The following is a 21508-nucleotide window of genomic DNA, read 5'->3' as shown; positions in this document are numbered from 1 at the left end:
CTTTGAATCATGAAGGGATATCAATCAGAGTAGCAGTCAAGCAGATCTCTTCTGTCATAAAGTTCCAGAACAATGAATACAGGGAGTGGCAGGGAAAACATTATTCCCCCTCTCTTGAGAGGCGAACCATGCATAAACCCCACTATGAACAGATGCCCACTTCCAACAAAAGCCCAAGAGACTGCAGGATGATCCCATTTCTGACAAAGATTGAGGGGACAGAGCCAGTGCATTGCTAGAACCAGGCAGGCAGTGGCATAAAGATACAGAACTCTTGGCAGATGCCTTCAGCACACAACATGATCAAATTCAAATTTTAACAATTTGCATAATGCCTATAGCTAGCTGTCTGAACAAATGTTGTTGTTGATGAAAATAATGGTCAGAGCTATCCGAGGTCCTTGGGACGTCCCTAATCGAACCTCTACCCTTACCCTAACCATTTTAAATTTCAATTTCAATGGGGGTGGGAACGTCCCATTAATCCTAATTGCACGGACCTGAAAATAAACCAGAATACAAAGAGGGCCGGGTTTAGGGCGTGTCTTCACGAACATCTGATGTCAAAGATCGCTGACACCGTTGTTTTGGAGGAAGTGACAAGAGACTGAAATATAAAGAAATAGGCCCTCTTCAAGTAAACAAGCAGAGATTCCTTTCGCTTAATAATTTATCTTACTTTGGAAACACAGGCGGCCACCTAGTAGTATTGCATTATAATTAAAGAGACGTGCGTTCTGACTGCAACTAACCACCACTGGTGGCACCAGACAGTTTCCGTCCGATCTCGGCAACTAGCTAGCTATGCAGCTAGCCTAGGTTGGGGGCAGACAGACAAAATTGAATTCATCTGTTTTTCATCCAGCAGGACGAAAGGCCCATTTTGACATTCTTTAATATACCATCCCTTAGTTCGGGTTGATCAAGGTAAGGATTGTAGCCGGTATTCTTTTTGTGCAGTAATATGTTTTTTTAATGTTTACCAATTAGCCTGCTAGTAAGAAGAGACCAAGTACTGAGCTAGCTAACGGGTCGATTGTCCCCGCGTTGGGCACTAACGTTAGCCACCCACTGTGCACTGTTTAAAGTCAGCTAGGTAACGAATGTTTCTCTACTCTGTGTGTTACTCAATCTATAGTTCTGTCCCAATTCACTGTGCAGTTAGTTAGTTAGCTAGCTAACGTTAAGTTACATGTCAAATGGCGTTGCTAGCTAGTTGGCTAATGTCTGCGTTAACAGTATGCGTCCAGAGCCATGTAACTGTTTAGTATTACGTTTCTAAATTCATGGCTCTGTACACGTATAGATAGCTAAGCTATGTTCTAGCTAGAAATAACTAATATTAGCCAGCTAACTTACTAGCTAGGCCCTTCAGGGGTGAAGTTAGCTGACTAAACTTACTCAACTCCGGTTGGTTGACTACGTCACGTCAAGTATGCGCGCGCATCGATGTGGCCGGAAATTGTGTTATGATTCTGATAACCGTCAGATAGCAACAATGACAAGAAGCTATAGCAACAATGACAAGAAGCTATAGCAACAATGACAAGAAGCTATAGCAACAATGACAAGAAGCTGTCCCATTGTATCTTCTTATTGATACCATGTTTTGTTTTGAGGTGTTTGACTTTCGCTAGCTAGTTAACAAACATCTGTAAATTTGAGACAAGTGCTCATAGTGCAAATGTATTTGTTTTCAATAAACATTTTGAAAGTAAATATAGTTTACATGTTGTCAACAATCTAAGCCAACCCTGTCTGTTTCGTCCAATAGTCAGGACCGTGTCAGTTTTGTTTAACTACCAACCCGTCTATAAAGATCCTATTAAATTAGAGTATTCTAATTATATGATACCGGCTATGTAATATAATAGTGAACGTTAGCATTAGCAAACAAGCAGACAGTTTATCCAGAGTTCAGCTAGAGCTGTCATGCTAGTCAATTTAGCTAACCTGGTTGGTAAAATAGCTAACGTTAGTGTTGTATGATGTGCTCATCTGTAATCATTAGGTAGCTAGCTAGCCTAGTACTATGACTATGCTAGCAACTAGTAAACATTAGCTAATCTAGTTGGCCAACTAGGGGTGTATTCATTAGTCGAATTCCATTGCAAAACGTTTCATCTGTTGCAATTGCAAAACTTTTGCAACAGAAATCATTACGCGTTTATTCTATGAAGCAAACATAACGAAACGGGGAAGAACCTACTGGAATTTGTCCACTATAAATTGTTTTGGTTGCAAAACGTTTCACATTTGAAGTAAATGGTTTCCGTTATGCAACAGACCAAATGTTTTGCTACACAATCCGACAAATTAATAGTCTAAACGGGATCTTTGGGACGTCACCCCAATTTAGTTCAAATTTAAAACGGTTAAGGTAAGGGTTAGGAAAGGGTATGGATGTCCCAAGGATCCGGGTAGCACTAAGCAATAAATCATTATTGGTGTTGTTTTCTAGAGAACCATGTGACCCAACTCTCACGAATGTCATGGGTTGCAGCCAGCCAGACCAAGAACTGCCCTATTAATGTTAGAAATGGAAAAAAGTTATATAATGCTTAATTTAATTGTTCAGACTGAGGTTATGCCTATTTTGCCACCATGTATCAATCTTCCACCCTCATAATCGAGTGGTCTAATGGATCACTTGTCTACGTCCCAGGTCTGGGTTCCTAGATGCAAGGCCCTGTGATGCAATTTACTGACAAATTGAAAAACGAGTTCAGTTTGACTTTGCTGTACTATATTACACCAAATAACTGTATTATACCCATTTAGTCTGTGTTAATACAATGCTCAGGAAAATATTCACATTAGAGTTTAATTGTTTGGCATGCTGTAGTATTTGTTTGTGTGCTCTAAGCAAATGTTGGACTCAGTACTCAAAGCTTAGCCTAATGCAAACTACATGGTCCTGTTTAGGTCCAGTGTTGGCTCCCTTTGCTTTCAATAGCCCATGATTGAAATGAAAGGGCAGAGGGAGTGGACGTTGACTGTGCAACCTTTTGTTACTATTGAGGATAGTATGAGACACTGAGACACTGAGTAACTGACTGCTTGTGCAAGAACTGCAGCAATGAAAATGCATTTAAGAGCCTGGCTTGTTTTGAAATTTAGGCTGCCTATGTCATCATGTTTCTGGCCTCTCCTGATAGCTTGTTTCCTTATTCCATGATCTTTATCAACCAGTCAGTCATAGGGAATCAATACTATCCTGGTGTTTTCCATGCTTGTCTGCAGATTCTTTTGGAACCAACACCATTTTACTGTGAAACCAATAATGGAACTGATACTGTATGTCGTTACTTTTAAGGATCGGAATATAGTGATGAGGAGGAGTTCCGTGGACCCTTCGTGTCCAGAAGTAATTTAGCCATTCATTGTGGTCATTGCACTCTGTAGAGTTGCTATTTTCTTGAGTTTTCTCGTGTCAATTAACTTGTGACTTTGCTTGATTACTCAATAAATAAAGTCAGATTTAAGAAGGTTAAGGGTACAAGACTGTGTACTCAGCTGGCTGTGTTGGCAAAATCACTACATATCCCATCGAGCAAAGCAGGGAGAGGTTGTCACAGTTCCGACGCCAGTGGATCTCAAAACTGAACTTGGATCCACGTTAAGTAGCAATGATATCCTATTCAATAAAACAATCATTTGTTTCTTTCCAGCAACTTTCTTAATTACATGATTGTTTAACTAGCAAAGGAGTTTTAAAGTTGAGGGTGCAGTATTTATAAAGTTTGGCGATATCAGTGATTGATTAGTAATGCCTGACGAGTTCCTATAAATTGGTGTCAGTTACTTGAACTGATTTAAGATGGTTTTTGCTTTCTGAGAGTAAAGTCACGTTTTTATGAGCTCCTGTATGCTGCTTCTGTCTAGTCTTAACTTTCCTTATAGTTGATGTCCCACCCTCTGAACGGCACATTATATTACCGTCAATGCAGAATTCTTAAGAGGACCCTCATTGTCACTTTGTGTTGCTTGAAATAAATTTAAGTTGAAATGAAGGTTGCTTTGTTTCAATGCTGGGGTAACCATTATGGGTGAGGCCCCTTGACAGAGAGAACCAGTGCTAATGATTGCTCTGCACGGCAGCCTTACCTAGCCTAAATGTTGTGAATTTGTTATTTGGGGTAGATCTGGTGATGCTGTTAAGAGAATGTTGGTCAGTGAGAGCAAGAGATGCTTTATCAACAAGAATAGTGTATTCCACTCTCTCTCTCTCTGTCTGTGGATCAAGTCTCTTAACTGGCCTTCACATGTTGAAACGTTTCTGGTTTACGTTAAGCCTACGTTCCTCTCCCAAACCTGTGTCCTGTACAAGTGAAAATAGAGGAACATGATGGAGGGGAAGGCAGAGTTTTAAAAAGTAGTCTGTTTTGTTGTTTCTTATTTAGTGAGGGACAAACTGTACTTGGTTACATTCCCAGAACTATTCCTACTCAGAGCATTTCAACACACACTGTGCCAGATGCCAATCACAACTTTTAACGGGCCGTGGTTTCACATTTGATTGACAGACAGGTGGTATAATGTTTGACCTTTGGCCTCCTGTTATGTGTGTTGATGTGTATAGCCTACATGTGTTCCTGAATGTCTCTGTGTCGTAATCCCCATGACTGGACAACTAGCTTTGGACCACATGACTACGGTGAGGGTGAGCTGGCAGCTGGTCAAAGTAGTCCGTGGCACAACGACGTGTTATAGTATTTGCAGTAGTTGCCTATTATAATATTACCTGCGTCATAGAGCATAAACAGCATTGCTTTTTAACCCTGGGGGGGGGGACACAGGCAGCATGCTTTATAGACTGTGTGCCTGTGTTTATAGGCTGCTTTTATACTGTGTTTATCATGGTAACAATGAGGATGATCATGTGAAGGTAATGTTAGCCATGCTACATGGTCAGTCCACCATTCTAATTGAGTGCCCCTTCTATTTCCCCAGCTGTGGCACAATGACGTCTAGGAAGAAAGTACTACTCAAAGTAATCATCCTGGGAGACTCTGGGTGAGTGTCCTGTACCTTGCACAGCCACTTACACTTCTTCTCTGTTATCATAGAAGGTTACAAAATATATTTGTTTACCAATCACTCTGTCATATCTGTTGCTGACCTGAATCTATCTCGTCAGAGTTGGGAAGACGTCCCTGATGAACCAGTATGTGAATAAGAAGTTCAGTAACCAGTACAAAGCCACAATTGGAGCTGATTTCCTGACGAAAGAAGTGATGGTGGACGACAGGCTTGTCACCATGCAGGTACCGGGGAAGGGATTCGATCAAGTTACTCCACGTCACAAGTGCTGTGCTGAAGTACAGGTCAATGGGTAGGCCTATATTTTATTGTTCTTCATAAACATGTATGCCCCTCCCCTGTGCTCTGTCACAGATCTGGGACACAGCGGGGCAGGAGAGGTTCCAGTCTCTGGGCGTGGCGTTCTACCGCGGGGCAGACTGTTGCGTGCTGGTGTTTGACGTGACCGCCCCCAACACCTTCAAGACCCTAGACAGCTGGAGGGACGAGTTCCTGATCCAGGCCAGCCCCCGAGACCCCGAGAACTTCCCCTTTGTGGTGCTAGGCAACAAGATTGACCTGGAGAACAGACAGGTGGATCCAGATGTAGCGTTTGAGACCGGAGCATCTGACAGTAAGTAGCTTGTGTCCCTTCAGAGAATGACGGCTGCTTTTTGTCTGTATCTGACAGGTGACGACTAAACGAGCACAGGCCTGGTGTCAGAGCAAGAACAACATCCCCTACTTCGAGACCAGCGCAAAGGAGGCCATCAACGTTGAACAGGCTTTCCAGACTATCGCACGCAATGCTCTTAAACAGGTAGGGGGTCAGAAGGGAGCTTATGAGAGCTTAGCTGAATGCCGTGTGTGTATTGACAGTATTTTTATACTTTGTTTTTATTGAGGAACACAAGGTACCAATAAAGTAAAAGAACTGGCAGTTACAGTGCACATCATGCCTTCATCATATTAGTTACATTGACGTCTTTGAATTAGACCTTTTTCCAAGTACAAAACCCATTTTTCCCAGTATTCCTGACCTCTCTCTTGTGTTCTTAAAGCCAAGCTCCATGTGGTGTATTTCTTTTATAATGTCTATCCATTGTCACTGTGGGAGGGTCTTTTTGTAGCCATTTCCCAGTGATAGCCTTTTTACTGGCTGCCAGTAGTACTTTTCTCTATTGTGTAAGTTATCAGGTATTTCACCCAAGTACAAAGAAATTAATGTTTGTTTTATGTCAAATCCCATTATATTTCCAATGTTAGATCTTATTTCTCGTTAGTAAGTTTCGATTTTGGGGCAGGTCCATAAGATATGAGTGGCTCCCTACACCCTTGTTGGAGAGAATGCGGTCTATTGAGGGTGGATCAGTCTATTTTGATTTCAGTTTAGGCGTTATGAAGAAACGTACAACATTCTTCCAACAGAATTCTCTCCATGACCTTGAGTTGGTGGAGCTTTGTTGAGTCTCTAAAATGTTTTTCTGTTACTCCCCAAGTTGTTGTATTGACGTCTTCATTTCCATGCATGTTGGAAGTCACACAAAAAGCTTAACGCCATCTCGTCTTTTTCTCCCTTTAGGAGACAGAGGTGGAGTTGTACAATGAGTTCCCTGAACCGATAAAGCTGGACAGGAACGAACGTTCCAAGCCATCAGCGGAGGCCTGCAGCTGCTGAGGACCTAGCAGACTTACTGGGGCACAACGGTCGGCCCTGCTACCCTGTCTTGCCTTGTCTAACCCCTATGCCCCACTGTGTGCTCCCCTTTGCCCAATATTATCACTGGCCTTCGTAGATGCGAGTTCCGCTCGGAAAGTATACTTTACACACATGCTGCACTCACACCCCAGTGTACACATCACACACTTACTCTCAGAATAAGTCTCCAAGCCCAAAGAACACCCAGATGGATATTAGAGCATTTATTAACCTGATATCTGCTTAGTATTTCCCCCTTAACTGTCTCATGACGCAAATACCTTTTTATAGACACCATTGTTTCCATGGCACCACCCAACCACACGCATACATACAGAAATAAAATCCTGACATTTTAAAGGGGGGGGCTTAGTTCCAGTGGTAGAGGAGGTTGTGAAGGATCAGAATGAGTAATTTATATATATATATATGTGTGTGTCATGCCAATGTACTGCCCAAAGATACATGTGTTAATTGTCTTGGAAGTGAACTAGCAAGTCCAACATATGAGTGTGTTGTTCAAGGCATTTTTTTGCACTTTGTCATGTAGACTTATTAAAATCCTGTTTGACACCTCATTTTGGAGCCACAATTAAAAAAAAAAAACATTTTAAGTCGAGGCTGAAGAGGCAGTGTGGATTTTAACTCTGCTCCCCAACTTCAGTGATGTCCCCTAACTGCCCTACACATGCTTTGTTTCTCAATGGGGAAGGTCAAGCAGCAAATTGTTGTCATCATTCTGCGACCTGACACAAGGGGAGGACGTCCTATCTGATACAGCTGGGGGAGGGAACAGATTTTTCAAGCATATAAATATGACTCGTTAGTAGTTATTGCCTCTTGTCTTATTTTTACACTGGCCACTGTTGCAAGACTTTATGTGCAAATCTTTAAGTCTGTTAATTGTTTTGCGTAGGCAAAAACCATGCATGTTGTCAGTTTCCATGTCTGCTGATAGCTCAGGTGGCAAATGATTTGATAAGTGCTTGATATTTCTTTTAACTGATCAGATCTTGTGTCTGTATACTGTTATTACTATGTTTAGAATTTGAATTGCATCAGAGGACCGAGAAAACAACTTTTTATTTAAATTACACAAATACAGGGGAAATCTGTTAGCATTAATCATATTAATAAAATGACTTCATCTACATTTTGAAAATGTCTTTGGGTTTCAAGGAACTGATAGTCATTGAATAAAGAAAGTGTGTTTCTGCAAGGAGAACATGTAAAGCATAGGTGACTATCAAGGCTCATACAGTTTTACTACACTGAACAAAAATATAAACGTCCCATGTTTCATGAGCTGAAATAAAAGATCCCAGAAATGTTCCATATGCAGAAAAAGCTTATTTCTCTCAATTGTTGTACACAAATTTGTTTACATCCTGTTAGTGAGCATTTCTCCTTTGCCAAGATTGTTTTATTTCATTTAACCAGGCAAGTCAGTTAAATTATTATTTAAAATGATGGCCAAATCTGGACGATGCTGGGCCAATTGTGCGCCGCCCTACGGGACTCCCCATCACGGCCGGATGTGAAACAGCCTGGCATATCAAGAAGCTGATTAAACAGCATGATCATTACACAGCTGAGGGCTGAAGAGTATTTCTGTCTGTAATACATCCCTTTTGTGGGGAAATACTCCTTCTGATTGGGTGGACCTACACCTTTCCAGGGCTGTGCCCCTGCCCAGTCATGTGAAATCCATAGATTAGGTCTTAATGAATTTATTTGAATTGATTGATTTCCTTCTATGATCTAACTCAGTAGAATCTTTGAAACTGTTGGGTTTATATTTTTGCTCAGTATATAATCAATAGTATACTCTTGGGAATACATTGACAGTTTTAGTTTTGCATGGGGGCACTCTGTATTTCTATTCTTCGGTCTAGTGCTCGTACAGAAATGTCAGAATTGGTCACTTTCGAAGGCGGACACATGACAGAACCATCAAAATCTGAAAAATGTTTAATAACTATCTTTAACCAATACCAGACAGATATAACAATAATCAGAAACCATTTCCTCTCTTCCACATCAATCAACACACCACAATATCAAGACAATGAGGCCTACATTTTTCAATCTGTTCCTTTCTCTCTTCAGTCAGTCAATGTTTCTGTCCCACTCAGTTGGTCCTGGGTTTCTTATTGGCTCCCTGCAGCCACTGTTGGAGAGGCCCTGCAGGCTTCAGCTGCTTCTTAGGCCTGGTCTCTATTGGGTGCCCCTCCTGTTTGACTTCCCCAGTGTCTGACTCTTTCCTCTTGGGGTCCGTGCTGCTCTTCAGCCAGCCCATCATCATCTTACTGCTGGCTGAAAGCTTGGGCTCCTGGGGAAGGTGATGAGGGGGTAAGTGAAGGCAGGGAGGAACAAGTAGTATGGTATGGAGCCAATTATACATTTTCTCTTTAGGTTTTAAATCTAGATTTTGAGTAAATATGTGAAGTGTTCAGTCTGGGACCACCTTTCTAATGATCCTGAGATATTCAATGATTGGAACATCATCAGACATCTCAAATATGGGTATGTAGTGAGGTCAAGCTGTTGTACCTTAGCTTGAGGATCCACTGGCTGCAGGCACTCAGGGGAGTTGTTTCGAGAGTTGTTGACAAATGAGGAGACGGGGTGAAAGGTCAGTGTATTTTTGGACTGAAGCAATTTAAGGGCATCTAATGACTTCACCTCACCAAAATCCAGCCATTTTCTGACCTCCTCCTCTCCATCGAGAATCGCTGGCATCCTGTATGTCAATCACAATCATTGGTAATTCTACATCATACACAAACTCTCATATACACAGAACATACTCAATTTACTCAAAGAGAGAGTAATGCTTGAGACTGAGGCCCTTACCGGTCATGGATGCCTTGAAGATTAGGGGATGCATCCACAGTGATCACAGTGTAGGTGTAGAGGGGATCTCCACCACTAGGGGGAGTCCAGCAGTCAAACAGTCCTGCAATGGTCAGCAACCGCCATCCTCTCCACTCACGGTCTCCTTTGTCCTCCTACACAAGACACACACACAAATAGGCAAGGTATATATGGTCAAAAGGCAATGCTCACATTATTTCATTACTGCAGACTAAAAACTGAGAAAGACCACAAATGGGTCTGAATGGAGTCAAAAAGGGTGTTTTTGAGGGGGGAAAAAAAGGGAAGAGGATGGGGGATATCAGTGTAATCAGACTCAAGCATCTTACTCTGAATGTCGTCAGTTTTCTGTGTTTGCTCAGTGATGCATGGTCCATGTGTGTCAGCAGCTCACCCCTTTCTGGTCTACAGAGCCTTCCTCAAAAGTGCATGTCTGTGGATCCTCCTTACAGGGTGTCCCCTCATCCTGCTCCTCTGTTTTCACATGAGCAGGTCCTTGAGTCTGGGGGAAATAGATGAAGAAGGGCTGCTTGTCTTTCTCCTGCCTCCTCCATTCATAAAAGCCATCAGCCAGGATGACACAGCGCTGTCCTTTCAACAGCGGATCCTGAAACGAAATAGTACACAAACATTCCCTAATACACAGGGATGCACGCTGTCCCTGTTGATAATGAGCCATGTGCATTTCATGTGGAGATTAATCAAACTCACTCCACACCTTATAGGACTTTTTCTCTAGCAGGCTCTCACTGCGACAGTTGTTGGTGCTGTACTGCATCTTGTTTGGGTCATTCTCCCTGAACCAGGCAGGCACCAGGCCCCAACGCATCGCTGCCAGCACACATTCATCCACTGGGGCATTCTGAGAGAAAAGGGTTGGATGGGGACCATCTGGTTAATACACAAATATTTTCCTCCAGGCAGGGCGCAAATGACGCTACAAATAAACATCCAGCCACCCTGGCCAGGATCAGTTGATCTGCTTCAGTTGCACAACTATACTTACCTTAACAAAATGTCTTTGGGACAACAAGACTGGGCTCAAAGACTGGGGGCTCTTGTTGTAGGAAGGTCGGTACTTATCAGAATCTCCGTCTTTCCACCTTGGCTGTCGACGCTGCCCTCCTCGGTCTCTGTACTGGGAGGCGCGGCTGACTTCATCTGCCGCCAGGGTGCATGCAGTCCTCCCGCACATCGTCAGCCCAGTAGTCCCAGTGCAGACTGATGAAATAACAACAACATGCAGTCATGAAATGCATGCATTGGGTTTGCCAGTAGATACCGACCCTACCATTGCGCTTGTTTACACTGGGCTGAACTGGGGTCGGAACGCAATCATGGTAACATTATCTTGCCAGTGCGAGATATGGGTCGGAAAATGTACCTCAATGCAGGGATGACATATGCCACTGTACTCCAAATTTGACCAATTTCCACAACGATACATCGAGAATATTTAAAAACTGCTCGTTTTCCCAGAAAACATGCTAGCTAGCAGTAGCCACCGGAGCCATTATGGAATGGCAGTATCAGCCAATCAGTTTTTTGTTGTTCAACGCAACATTCCATAATGGCTGCTGTGGCTATTGCTAGCTAGTATGAGGACGGAATGGGCAGTTTCCCAGGAAAACTAGCAGTATATCAATCTCGATAGACCATTGTGGATAGAGGTACAATTTGCAGTACAGTGACACCCCAGGTACGTTTTCCGACCAATATCTTGTCTTAATGTAACCATGATTGCTTTCTGAACCTAGCTAGCAGATCCGACCTGCTTGCTTACAGATGCACTAGGGTCGGACAGGCTTCATGTATAGGTTAAGACACAGCAGAGCTGTCTCGAGATGTGGCTCGGAAAACGTACCTTAATCCAGGGATGATAAATGCAACATACTCCGAATTGTACTATTAACCCAGCTGTTACACAGGGAAGATTGAACGACTGCTGTTCAATCTTCTCGGTTTAACAGTTGGGTTAATGTAACAATTCATATTACAACGCATTTCTTACCCCTGGATTGAGGTACGTTTTCCAAGCCATATCTTGCACCGGCTCCACAGTGTCTTAAACTTCTTAGGGATAGGCGTCCCGTCAACGGGACAGTTGTAAATAATTTGGCTCCGTGTGTCACGATCGCAGATTTTAGAGAAACAACAAATGTCGGTACATACAAGTGTCTTATATCAGCTGAAAGCCTAAATTCTTGTTAATATAACTGCTATTACTGAAAAAAAATGCCATGCTATTGTTTGAGGGCTCCTAACAAAACACTTTTTTCACCGCGATAGGTTTGATAAATTCACCTCTGAAGGTGAAACGTGTACTTACATTCTGAAATCTTGCACTGATTTATCATCCAAAGGGTCCCAGAGATAACATGAAGTTTTGTTAGATAAAAATCATTTTTCATATCCTAAAAAAGGTCCATATGGCACGCACGATCGATTTTGTATTTGCACTCGTTCAATTTGCAAAGAAGGAATCTGTGAAAACCTAACCCTAAACGTTGTTTCAACCAGTCAAATAACATTCGTATTTATTCCTCAGAGATCCTAGAATGTAACCAGACTTCACTATATCATTAGGAGTGTAGTATATCCTATAGGACACCAAATTTGGTCAGAGAGCGACGCCTTCATGGCACACCGACGACGTTGGCGGTCTTCACTTGATTGACTGTAACTTTGTCAAATAAGCACCAATCGGGGTCAAACAAAGCTAGCTAGATAGCCAATGAGAGGAAACCCAGTAAATGTCGCAAAATGTTGCTGCTAACCTTGTGCGACAGCAAGCCTTTTTCTTTTGGACAAAAATTCTAAGAATATGGAGAGTTATGAAAACTGGGTGTTTCGCAAATGTTGAACTTATAATATGGCTACTAATACTGGAAAAGCTAAATCAAAGTCCAAGTATACAGATTTGACGATATTCTTGCTGAAAAATGTAATGTGAATATCTCCTTCATGATTTGCCCAAATGTACCTGGGTGACTTCACACTAAATGTCATGTAGTTTGCTCATACTTCAAGTTATCTGTCTGAAACTTTGCACATACACTGCTGCCATCTTGTGGACACCATCGGAATTTCAACCAGAGTTATGGCTAAATTTGGGACCTTTCTGTTGCATTTCAAAGATGGTGGTAGAAAAAAAAGAATAATCTTTGTATTTTCTTCTACGAGATCTATTGTGTTATATTCTCCTACATTAATTCACATTTCCACAAACTTCAAAGGATTTCCTTTCAAATAGTACCAAGAAAATGAATATCCTTGCTTCAGGGCCTGAGCTACAGGCAGTTAAATTTGGGTATGACATTTTAGGCGAATTTTGAAAAAAATGGGGGTTATTCCTATTTAGCTTCATGTCCACCAGATACATCAAACTCTTTGCGCTCCGGCGGAAGTTATTCATTGTTAATGGAGCAGTCCGCAACGCTACGTTTGGGATGCCGCACTAGGCTGCGGTGCGTTCTGTGTACCGCATGCATTCAATATTTTCAACTCGTGAGTTGCATTACCATTACCGTGCAGTGGTACAAATGGAAGTTCATTATGAGTATCCCATGGTGGGGGTTGCACTATACTGAGGCCAAATTATGATGACAATTGTGTAGTTAGAGAGGAGAAGATACTGGCTGAATGACTGGAAATTCATCTCTGGTAAGAATGACACAGACAACTCATCATTACTATACTTGGGTAGCCAACAGAACGCAGTACAAAATTAATACACACAGAACTTTTCAGTGTGTAATTTAGCATGCCATCACGCTGAGCAAGCTAGTGGTTTGAAATCAGTACTCTATATGGGAACAACCAGTTCAATTTGTTAATGTTGCTATAGATGTTGGCAAGAATAGAAACAAACTAGATTGATTATTGTAATATGCCGTTGTGCGCACCAGTCTGTTGGTAGCTCTGTCACCCTATGAAACCATTAGGTCGATAGGAGAATAACTTTCATCTGTTATAATTATTAGCTTGGGTCAAACAGAGCAGAAATGGTATTCTCCATACTGCAAACTGTTCTGCAGCCTTGCAAAGGACATGAAGTACAGGAAATGTGGGCTAGACATTTGGCAAAAACAACATATGGCAAAATGCATGTATCTGGTGGACATATGGCATTAATCTACACAGGAAGACTGTCAGACCCTAGTACAGCTGTAAGCAAGTGGGTTGGATCTGCTGGCTAGTTCCGACCCCAATGACAGTGCAGCTCAGTGTAAACAAGTGTAACAGTAAATTCGGTATCTTCTGGAAAGTATTGGGTATACGAACTGACAAACTAAACATTTTCCAAGGTGACTCAAGAAGCATTAGCTAATAGCTAGCTATATCGATCTACCAGTAACGTGAACTAGCTCTGTTAGCTTAGCTTGCTAGCTACCAAGTCAACCATGCAACTTTATTTTCGGCTAACTGCCTAGGAAGCCACGGTTCAACTGCAGATAGCTGACAAATCTTTCGATGCATGGTAAAAATGGGAGAACCAAATATTAGTATTTACATAGTGGTGATTTACCGTTGTTTGTGAAATTTCTGTTGTTCAGGACTGGACTTCGTCTCGATTTGCCAGTCACTGCAGCATAAGTCAGAAGGCGCGTTCAGATGGTTATTCTTCTTCTGATATCGTGGCGGTACGCAAACAAACGTTGTGCATGTCGCTACCTACTGTGATGGAATGTACGATCAATCATGATCTGCCCATGATCTTGGTACATCTTTTCCTTCTTTTACATTGTACAGCTACATGTCCCATTCTTTGACATTTAAAACACCGCAATGGGGATGGGACAAATTTAAACTAAGGAATCTTTACTTTTCCAGGCAAAACCTTCTAACCTCAGCAGCACTGATAAGCTTTCACTTATTTGACCCTCTTTCCTACTGATCAATCTTTTGGCCTCAATGACTCTTCCTCCCTTCACATTTTCTTTAATATCATCTATGGACATATATATTGGGACCCCAGTGATGACTCCCCTCAACCTAGAATAAGCACCTGGGACATGGCTTTTAATATTCTTCCAATTAATAATTAAGCATTTTCAGAATCTTCTCTTGCTGACCCTGGTTACCACAAAATATGAACAATCTACCATTTCCAATGAACCGAGCTAATTTGACTTCACCCACCTCTTTCTCTACAGCATTGGTTAGTCAGATGGGGTGTAAATGAGGACCTGTGGTCTCAAACACCATCACCACTTTCCACTCCAACACATTACTCTTGTTTCCTACCTTGATCCTCTATATGCTTTCTTTACTATATACTCCACTGCTTTCTGTATCATGATCTGTCTTTCCACTACCGACCATTCCGGTCCTTGACCCTCATCTTACCGCCATACCATCAGAACCAACTCATATTGTTCTCATTCCAGCACAACTGTTGCTTCTCCAACCTTCTCTCCATTTCATCCAGACCAGTTGAGTTGGTTAAATGTTTTGCAACATTATGTAGTGTGAAAGTAAATTGCACATCACATTGATATTCCCTCACAACCCTTTTCCTGATATTTATTTTTTCACACGTTACATTTGAGTTTTTCCATACTAGAGATACACTATAAACGTTAAATAAAATGTAAACAAATCAACAGAACTTGGAAAATGCCAGTGGAAAACAATACTAGTTAGCCTCAGAAAACAAATGCCAGTAATGCACACAGAGTACCACATGAAATCATCATAAGCTCCTCTGATGAGGATGTTCAAACAGTGAATACAGTGCACTGAAAGTTTAGTTAACATACTCATACAAGAATACACAAATGAAAAAAAATGCATGCCTCCATTTTCAACAGTCTCAACAACTATGACAATCATGCTACATCATTGCAGGTATTCACTGTACTTCCATTGGATAGTTATATAGAGTAAGAAAACATGATAAAATGCTTATGGCCACTAGAGCATGGAAGCATATGACCAGACACACATATACAACAGTATATACTCATTGGCAGACTGAAACTACCCCTTCCCACACCCACCCTAAATGATTGCCCCTCTACCCATCCAGCAGCTTGAGGATGCTGTCTCTTTCCTTCAGTGCTTTCCATGCCTGATCCTTCTCCTTCTTTGTCGGTGTGCGTTTCTTCTGCCTGGCAGCCATAATGCGACGGAAGCCCTCCATGACCTCATTATCAGACACCCGGACCCTCTGCCGCAACTCCTGCTTCCGCATCTCCTCCTTTGCCAGGCTGCAAGGAGGACAGTGAAGGGACGGTTAGAGTCAACTATGAATGCTGAGGCGTGTTGTGAATAATATCCAAATCCAGTAGTAGTTTTTGGGGAGTGTTCAGGTACTGCACATGTGATGTGGATGAAGTGAAGCAACTGGGCCTTCTATAAGTGCAACTCATTATCATCAACGTAAGAACATCCCTCCTTTTAGGTCTTAAACCAGGGGTGTCAAAAGTGCCTGCTGATTTTGGGTATTTTCCTTTCAATTAAGACCTAGACAACCAGGTGAGGGGAGTTCCTTACTAATCAGTGACCTTAATTCATCAATCAAGTCCAAGGGAGGAGTGAAAACCTGTAGACATTTGGCCCTCCGTGGAATGAGATTGACACGTGTCTTAAACAAAGTCATCAGACAGTTCTTTAGGATCTTAAATCAACACTTATCTCCCTCACTAGCTTTAAGCACCAGCTGTCAGAGCAACTCACAGATTACTGCACCTGTACATAGCCCATCTATAATCTAGCCCAAACAACTACCTCTTCCCCTACTGTATTTATCTTGCTCCTTTGCACCCCATTATTTCTACTTTGCACTTTCTTCCACTGCAAATCTACCATTCCAGTGTTTTACTTGCTATATTGTATGTACTTCGCCACCATGGCCTTTTTTTGCCTTTACCTCCCTTATCTCGCCTCATTTGCTCACTTTGTATATAAACTTATTTTTCTACTGTATTATTGACTGTATGTTTGTTTTACTCCATGTGTAACTCTGTATTGTTGTATGTGTCAAACTGCTTTGCTTTATCTTGGCCAGGTCGCAATTCTAAATGAGAACTTGTTCTCAACGTGCCTACCTGGTTAAATAAAGGTGAAATAAAAAAATAAAATAAAAAAATAACCTTATTGCTCATGTACATTTTACATTTCTCCCCTCCACTTTTCTCTCGTGCTCTCACCGGAGTAGCTCCTGCTTACGGGATCTGTTGTGGGCACTCAGGGCTTTGAGTTCAGCCTGTCTCTTGTGGAGCTCAGCGAGCACCTCATCCTCGGAGTCTCCTCCTGCTCCGGGTCGCTCCTCAGAATCCAGCAGCCCCTGAGACATCAGCTCCTCCTTAATCCGTGCCTCGAGAGAGCGCGTGTGAGGAACACTAGGAAAGAGGGAGAGTGGGAAAGTCAGCGGAAAGAAAGATCTAGTTGACTGATTGGTGAGTGACTGAGTCGCAGAAGAAGCAATCAGTGATTGGAATATATTGGCGTAATCTACAAAGCCTTTGTTGCTATTTAGCGTTTTCCTTCAGGGTATCTGTAGAGTGTATCCTACAAGGTTATAACGGGGTGATGTTAGTTCATGGAGGATATGCCTTTACCTAAAAGCTTTGCCCTGGCTGCGAGGTGAGGTCCCAGCCCCCTCGTTCCCTCCATCCTTCCCAGATATGTCAGGGATTGGAGAATCCTCCATTGGTGATATGATATTCTCCTGCAAGAAAGAAACAATACTTAAAGAATTTCAGCTCTACAGTTTAATTATAAAGTATTCAAATCAACTAGTTATTTGCAGGGATGTGTTTTAAGTCATTTAGAATTGTATGCGTTAACAACAAAGCCTGAAATATGCGACCTCAACAAGAGCCTGAAGGAGCCGCTGTGTAAGAGGACCAAAGGGACAACCATCGTCTGGTGGGTCGTGCTGGGACTCTGACTTTTTTAGCAGGGCATCCACATCTAAGAGAATAAAATCCCCCTTGTGTCAGACATAATTCAACATGATTTGTTTCAGTGTTGATGCTAGAGGAAGACAAACACTACCCATTTGTGAAGGTTCATCCACTCAATACACGCTGTATGTCGTTATCCCCATCTCCTAGTGTGCCCTCACCTTTGGCGTCTAGTTCAGACAGTGGTCCCATGAGGCTTTTCTTCTTGTCGTTGGCTCGAGCCCCTTCCCGCTGTTCCTCCAGCAGATCCTCCTGAGCCCATCGCTGAGAGTAGTGTTTCCCCAATGCCGGAATCTACACAATATAACCAATACAGTATTATTTATCTATCTATGTTCTCTCCTTGGGGCAATGTGTGACAGAGGATGAGTCACAGAATACCTTCTATCAGACAGGCTAGTAGTGCTTGGGACCTGAGAGGCCAGCTACTATAAGTTTTGTCATGTTATGCTCATTGCATTAAGGGATAGGATTCAATATTGTACCTTGTAGTATTCAGCCTCATCATCCGGGGGCTTCAGGAGATCTTCCAGAACCCGGATTTCTTCATTTGTGATGTCAGCACAGTATGGCTCTACTGATGCCCAAAATCTGGAAAACACAAGACACAAACACACTGGAAAATCTTGCATGTGGGACAATGAAAAAACAAACACAGCCAAACACTGTCAGTGACATTAGAGCAGTGTTTCCCAACCCTGGTCCTCGAGTACCACCAACAGCACACACTTTTATTGTAACCCTGGACAAACACACCCAATTCAACTAATCATCAAGCCCTCAATGAGCCGGCGATGGGCGATGGGTTCAAGGCGATGGGTTCAAGAAGATGGCAGACAATGGAAAAAGGAAGAAACAAACATTATGAATAGATTTGGAGTGGGAGATTGTACAAACCTTCAGAACAATTGTTGAAGGAGAAGATGGTGGACAAGGGAAACAGAAGAAAAGTGAAATATGTCCTGAGTGAATATGGAATGGAGGATTGGACAGAACTTCTAGAAGAGCTAGAGAAGGAATTGAACATGACATGAGTGAGGGTGAATCAATTGCAGTAGCAGGTGTAGTGATGACAGCTGATAATGAGTTGAGTAGAGGGAAGCAGGGTGGTAGGGAAGGTTGGCGACAAGTGTAAAAAGAGGGATATACGCTCTAGTAGCTCGGAGATGGAACCTGAAGTACCCATGGTGGAGACTGCTGAGTTTGGGCCTCGTTCCAAGGATGTAAAGAATGATTCTGGTCCAGTGGGAGTGAGATTGCTGGAGAGTGGATCCTTGCAGTTTGGCTGAAGAGTGGAAGACCACGATAAAGGAAACTGGAACAAAAAAAAAAAAAACGAAAGTTGTTCATGAGTATAGGTTTTTGGTTGGAGTAGGGTTCACTAACAATGATGCTTTTTTTCAGGGATCCGTTTGAAGTATCAAGGATGGTAAGAGATGCATTGGGAAAGGTGGAGTCGGTCAGAGGGACTACAAGTGGTTTTGTTTTGATTTCTTGTGTGCCGAAAGAGCAGAAGGAAAAGGCATTAAGGATCGACAAACTATCGACTTATGAAGTGGAGAGTTTTGATTTTTGTAGCAGAACACCTTTAAAATTTGTCGTATTGGATGTGGAGCACTTGTGGTTTACGAGGAGCATACCAGGAGTAGTTGGAGCACACCGGCTGAACCGTGTAGTGGATGGGGATTAAAGAAGAATGCCTGTCAGTATTATTAGTGTTTGACGAAGAGTATCTCCCTTCAAATGTGAAAATGGTATATGTTAGATATGCGGTGAGAGCTTTTGTGTCCAAGCTGTCGTTTTGCCGGAATTGCGAAATGTATGTATCAAGTGTGTGTCGAAAGAATGTTGTTGAAGAATCTGACGGTGTACGATGTTATTGTGATGGCAACCATCTTCCAAATTCCCCGGAGTGCCCGGTTAGGGTAAAGGAGTATGAAGAGGCAAGGGTCAGGGCTATTCAGCAGGTCTCCTACACGGAGGCACGTGAAATAGTTGAAGGAGCTGAAGATATAGCGGTGGATGCTCCGCAGACTGTGGAGATTCAGTGTTGTTCAACAGTTGAGGGAAACTGATATGCTGATTGTGAAGAAGGTAGATGTATGGTGTTTATCGGGCATTTGATTAATTGTACTGCATAAATTAACAAAAAGTCCAAGAAACTGCGGCTGAAAAGTTTTGGGGTTCCAGGATTTCACTGCCGAAACATTGCAAAGAATACTGTCAGACTATGCTCTTCCTTCGCAGGCCCCAGAACCTGTGGGGATGGGCTTTGGCAGTTGAATCTGAATAAAGGTACATTGTGTTTTGTTTATTTTGTTCAGTTTTATTTTGTTAATTATTTGGGTTGATATACAGCCAAAACAGTAGGTGGCGGCAATACACCAATGTGTAGTTTGCCATAACACTTTAAAGAAGAAGAAGCAGCCCTCAATGAGCTGTGTTTGTCCAGGGCTACAACAAAAATGTCTACTGTTGAGGATATTTGAGGACCAGGGTTGTGAAACAACGCCTTAGAGCACTGTTTGTGTGAGATGTGATTGTCACCGACCTGTTGGGGGCATCATTCTTAGGATTACGGGGAATGTCCTGTGGATCCTCACTTAACTCGTACTCCTGGACTTTGGGCTGCAGATTTTTGGATTTAGGTCGTCCAGGACCAGGCCCAGGCCCATGACTGCCCTTTCCATCGAGTTTCTGCTTCTTCGGTTTGTGACGCGATGAGGCTGAGAGGTCTGCGTCCTTTCCCAGCTTCAGAAAGCGCTTGTCCCCTTTCTTATCCTGCCAGTCTGTAAGGATCTGAGAAAAATAGGTACCAGTCACCAACAAAATGTAATTATCAAATAAGGATGACACAGGAATATTCATAACATCAGGCAAGTATCACTTGTAGTGCCAGAAACACTATGGCAGCAAAATATCTTGCCTGTCCAACATTACAGATGGAGGTATAGCAGCAGGTATAGTAAGGAGGCAAGTCAGGCTGTCCAATGACATAAAAACTGCTCAATTGTTTAATGACAACATTTGAGATGTGCTCACTGACTCCTGCCTTACCTGCCTCTGTTCTTCCAAAGCTCTGAGACGGCGGCTGGCAGAGGACAGGAGAGTCTCCAGCTCCAGCTGCAGTGTGTCCAGCTCCTCAATACCGATGCCATCGTCCTCTGAGCGTCCAAGCACGGCAGTGTAGCGGGGGCACACCTTGACATGCTCTACTGGCTTAAAGTCATAGTACTTTAGAGGCGGGCAGTCCTTCAACTCACTCATCTTGATGGTTAGAGTGGGCTATGTCTATGTGGAGGAGAGATCAAGTGCACCATTGGTCATACAAAAATGGACATCATGAAACAAAGTCAATTAACACACACACACACACACACACACACACACACACACACACACACACACACACACACACACACACACACACACACACACACGATTTTGTTTTAGCCCAGTACTAACCCACTTGATTCAACTATTAAAGTCAGGGCTGGTTGAATCAGGTGTGTGGCACTGCGCTGGAACTAAAGTCTGCACATCCTGTGGGCCCCCTCAGAACCAGGAGTGGCAGGATTAGAAGAAAACTAATCTGTCCATAATGCAACCTGGGACCACTGCTCTGGAAAGGCTCCTCATATTAGTTTCAAGAACGGGGAACAACGCGGGTGATTTCCATTGAAGATAACGTGAACGTTAGCTAGCGTGCTGGCTGGCTTTAGCACAGTATGCGCTGAATGACCGGTGCGTCGGAAACTAAACTGACCATTCACAATATCAATCAGAACCCCCAATACACCTTATAAATGGACAAGACTGTGGTTTGATTACAAATGCACCATGTAAATGTAATGTAAATTGGCTTAATTTTGAATATTAACACAACAACATTTAACTTACCTCTGACCCGTAGACTGGCATCCATCATTGACTGAACCATCTGTGGAAGAAGGGGGGTACGAATATTCAGGAATCGAGATTTGTGTTCAATTTTGAA

The 21508-nt window shown here is 42.6% G+C and overlaps 3 protein-coding genes across 4 annotated transcripts; 1 reads left to right on the top strand and 2 right to left on the bottom strand.

The window, feature by feature from the left end:
• The first annotated feature begins 562 nt into the window (after positions 1–562).
• On the top strand, positions 563–8054 carry LOC106582926 (ras-related protein rab7). 2 transcript variants are annotated; one of them, XM_014166554.2, is made up of 6 exons: positions 563–927; positions 4954–5016; positions 5141–5267; positions 5398–5616; positions 5714–5842; positions 6605–8054. In XM_014166554.2, the coding sequence occupies exons 2-6, from the start codon at positions 4964–4966 to the stop codon at positions 6698–6700; spliced, it is 624 nt and encodes a 207-aa protein (XP_014022029.1). In that variant the 5' UTR covers positions 563–927; positions 4954–4963; the 3' UTR covers positions 6701–8054. The 2 variants fall into 2 exon arrangements, with proteins under 2 accessions (XP_014022029.1, XP_045561001.1); XM_045705045.1 differs by lacking the exon at positions 563–927 and adding an exon at positions 4602–4657.
• Positions 8055–8674: 620 nt separating this feature from the next.
• On the bottom strand, positions 8675–14422 carry hmces (5-hydroxymethylcytosine binding, ES cell specific). Its single transcript, XM_014166552.2, has 7 exons — positions 14127–14422; positions 10605–10819; positions 10317–10460; positions 9993–10205; positions 9578–9732; positions 9275–9464; positions 8675–9053 (listed from the first exon to the last, which is right to left on the bottom strand). Exons 2-7 carry the CDS (start codon positions 10791–10793, stop codon positions 8853–8855), a joined length of 1092 nt encoding a protein of 363 aa, XP_014022027.1. The 5' UTR covers positions 10794–10819; positions 14127–14422; the 3' UTR covers positions 8675–8852.
• Positions 14423–15098: 676 nt separating this feature from the next.
• LOC106582924 (transcriptional adapter 3) lies at positions 15099–21451 on the bottom strand. The gene is made up of 9 exons (XM_014166551.1): positions 21412–21451; positions 20569–20802; positions 20063–20310; positions 17997–18102; positions 17673–17805; positions 17415–17518; positions 17164–17273; positions 16753–16944; positions 15099–15810 (listed from the first exon to the last, which is right to left on the bottom strand). The coding sequence occupies exons 2-9, from the start codon at positions 20776–20778 to the stop codon at positions 15618–15620; spliced, it is 1296 nt and encodes a 431-aa protein (XP_014022026.1). The 5' UTR covers positions 20779–20802; positions 21412–21451; the 3' UTR covers positions 15099–15617.
• Positions 21452–21508: the final 57 nt, after the last annotated feature.

The sequence above is a fragment of the Salmo salar genome, chromosome ssa22 (genome assembly GCF_905237065.1).
Source record: "Salmo salar chromosome ssa22, Ssal_v3.1, whole genome shotgun sequence".
Classification (NCBI taxonomy): Eukaryota; Metazoa; Chordata; class Actinopteri; order Salmoniformes; family Salmonidae; genus Salmo; species Salmo salar.
This window is presented reverse-complemented; position numbering and strand designations above follow the sequence as displayed.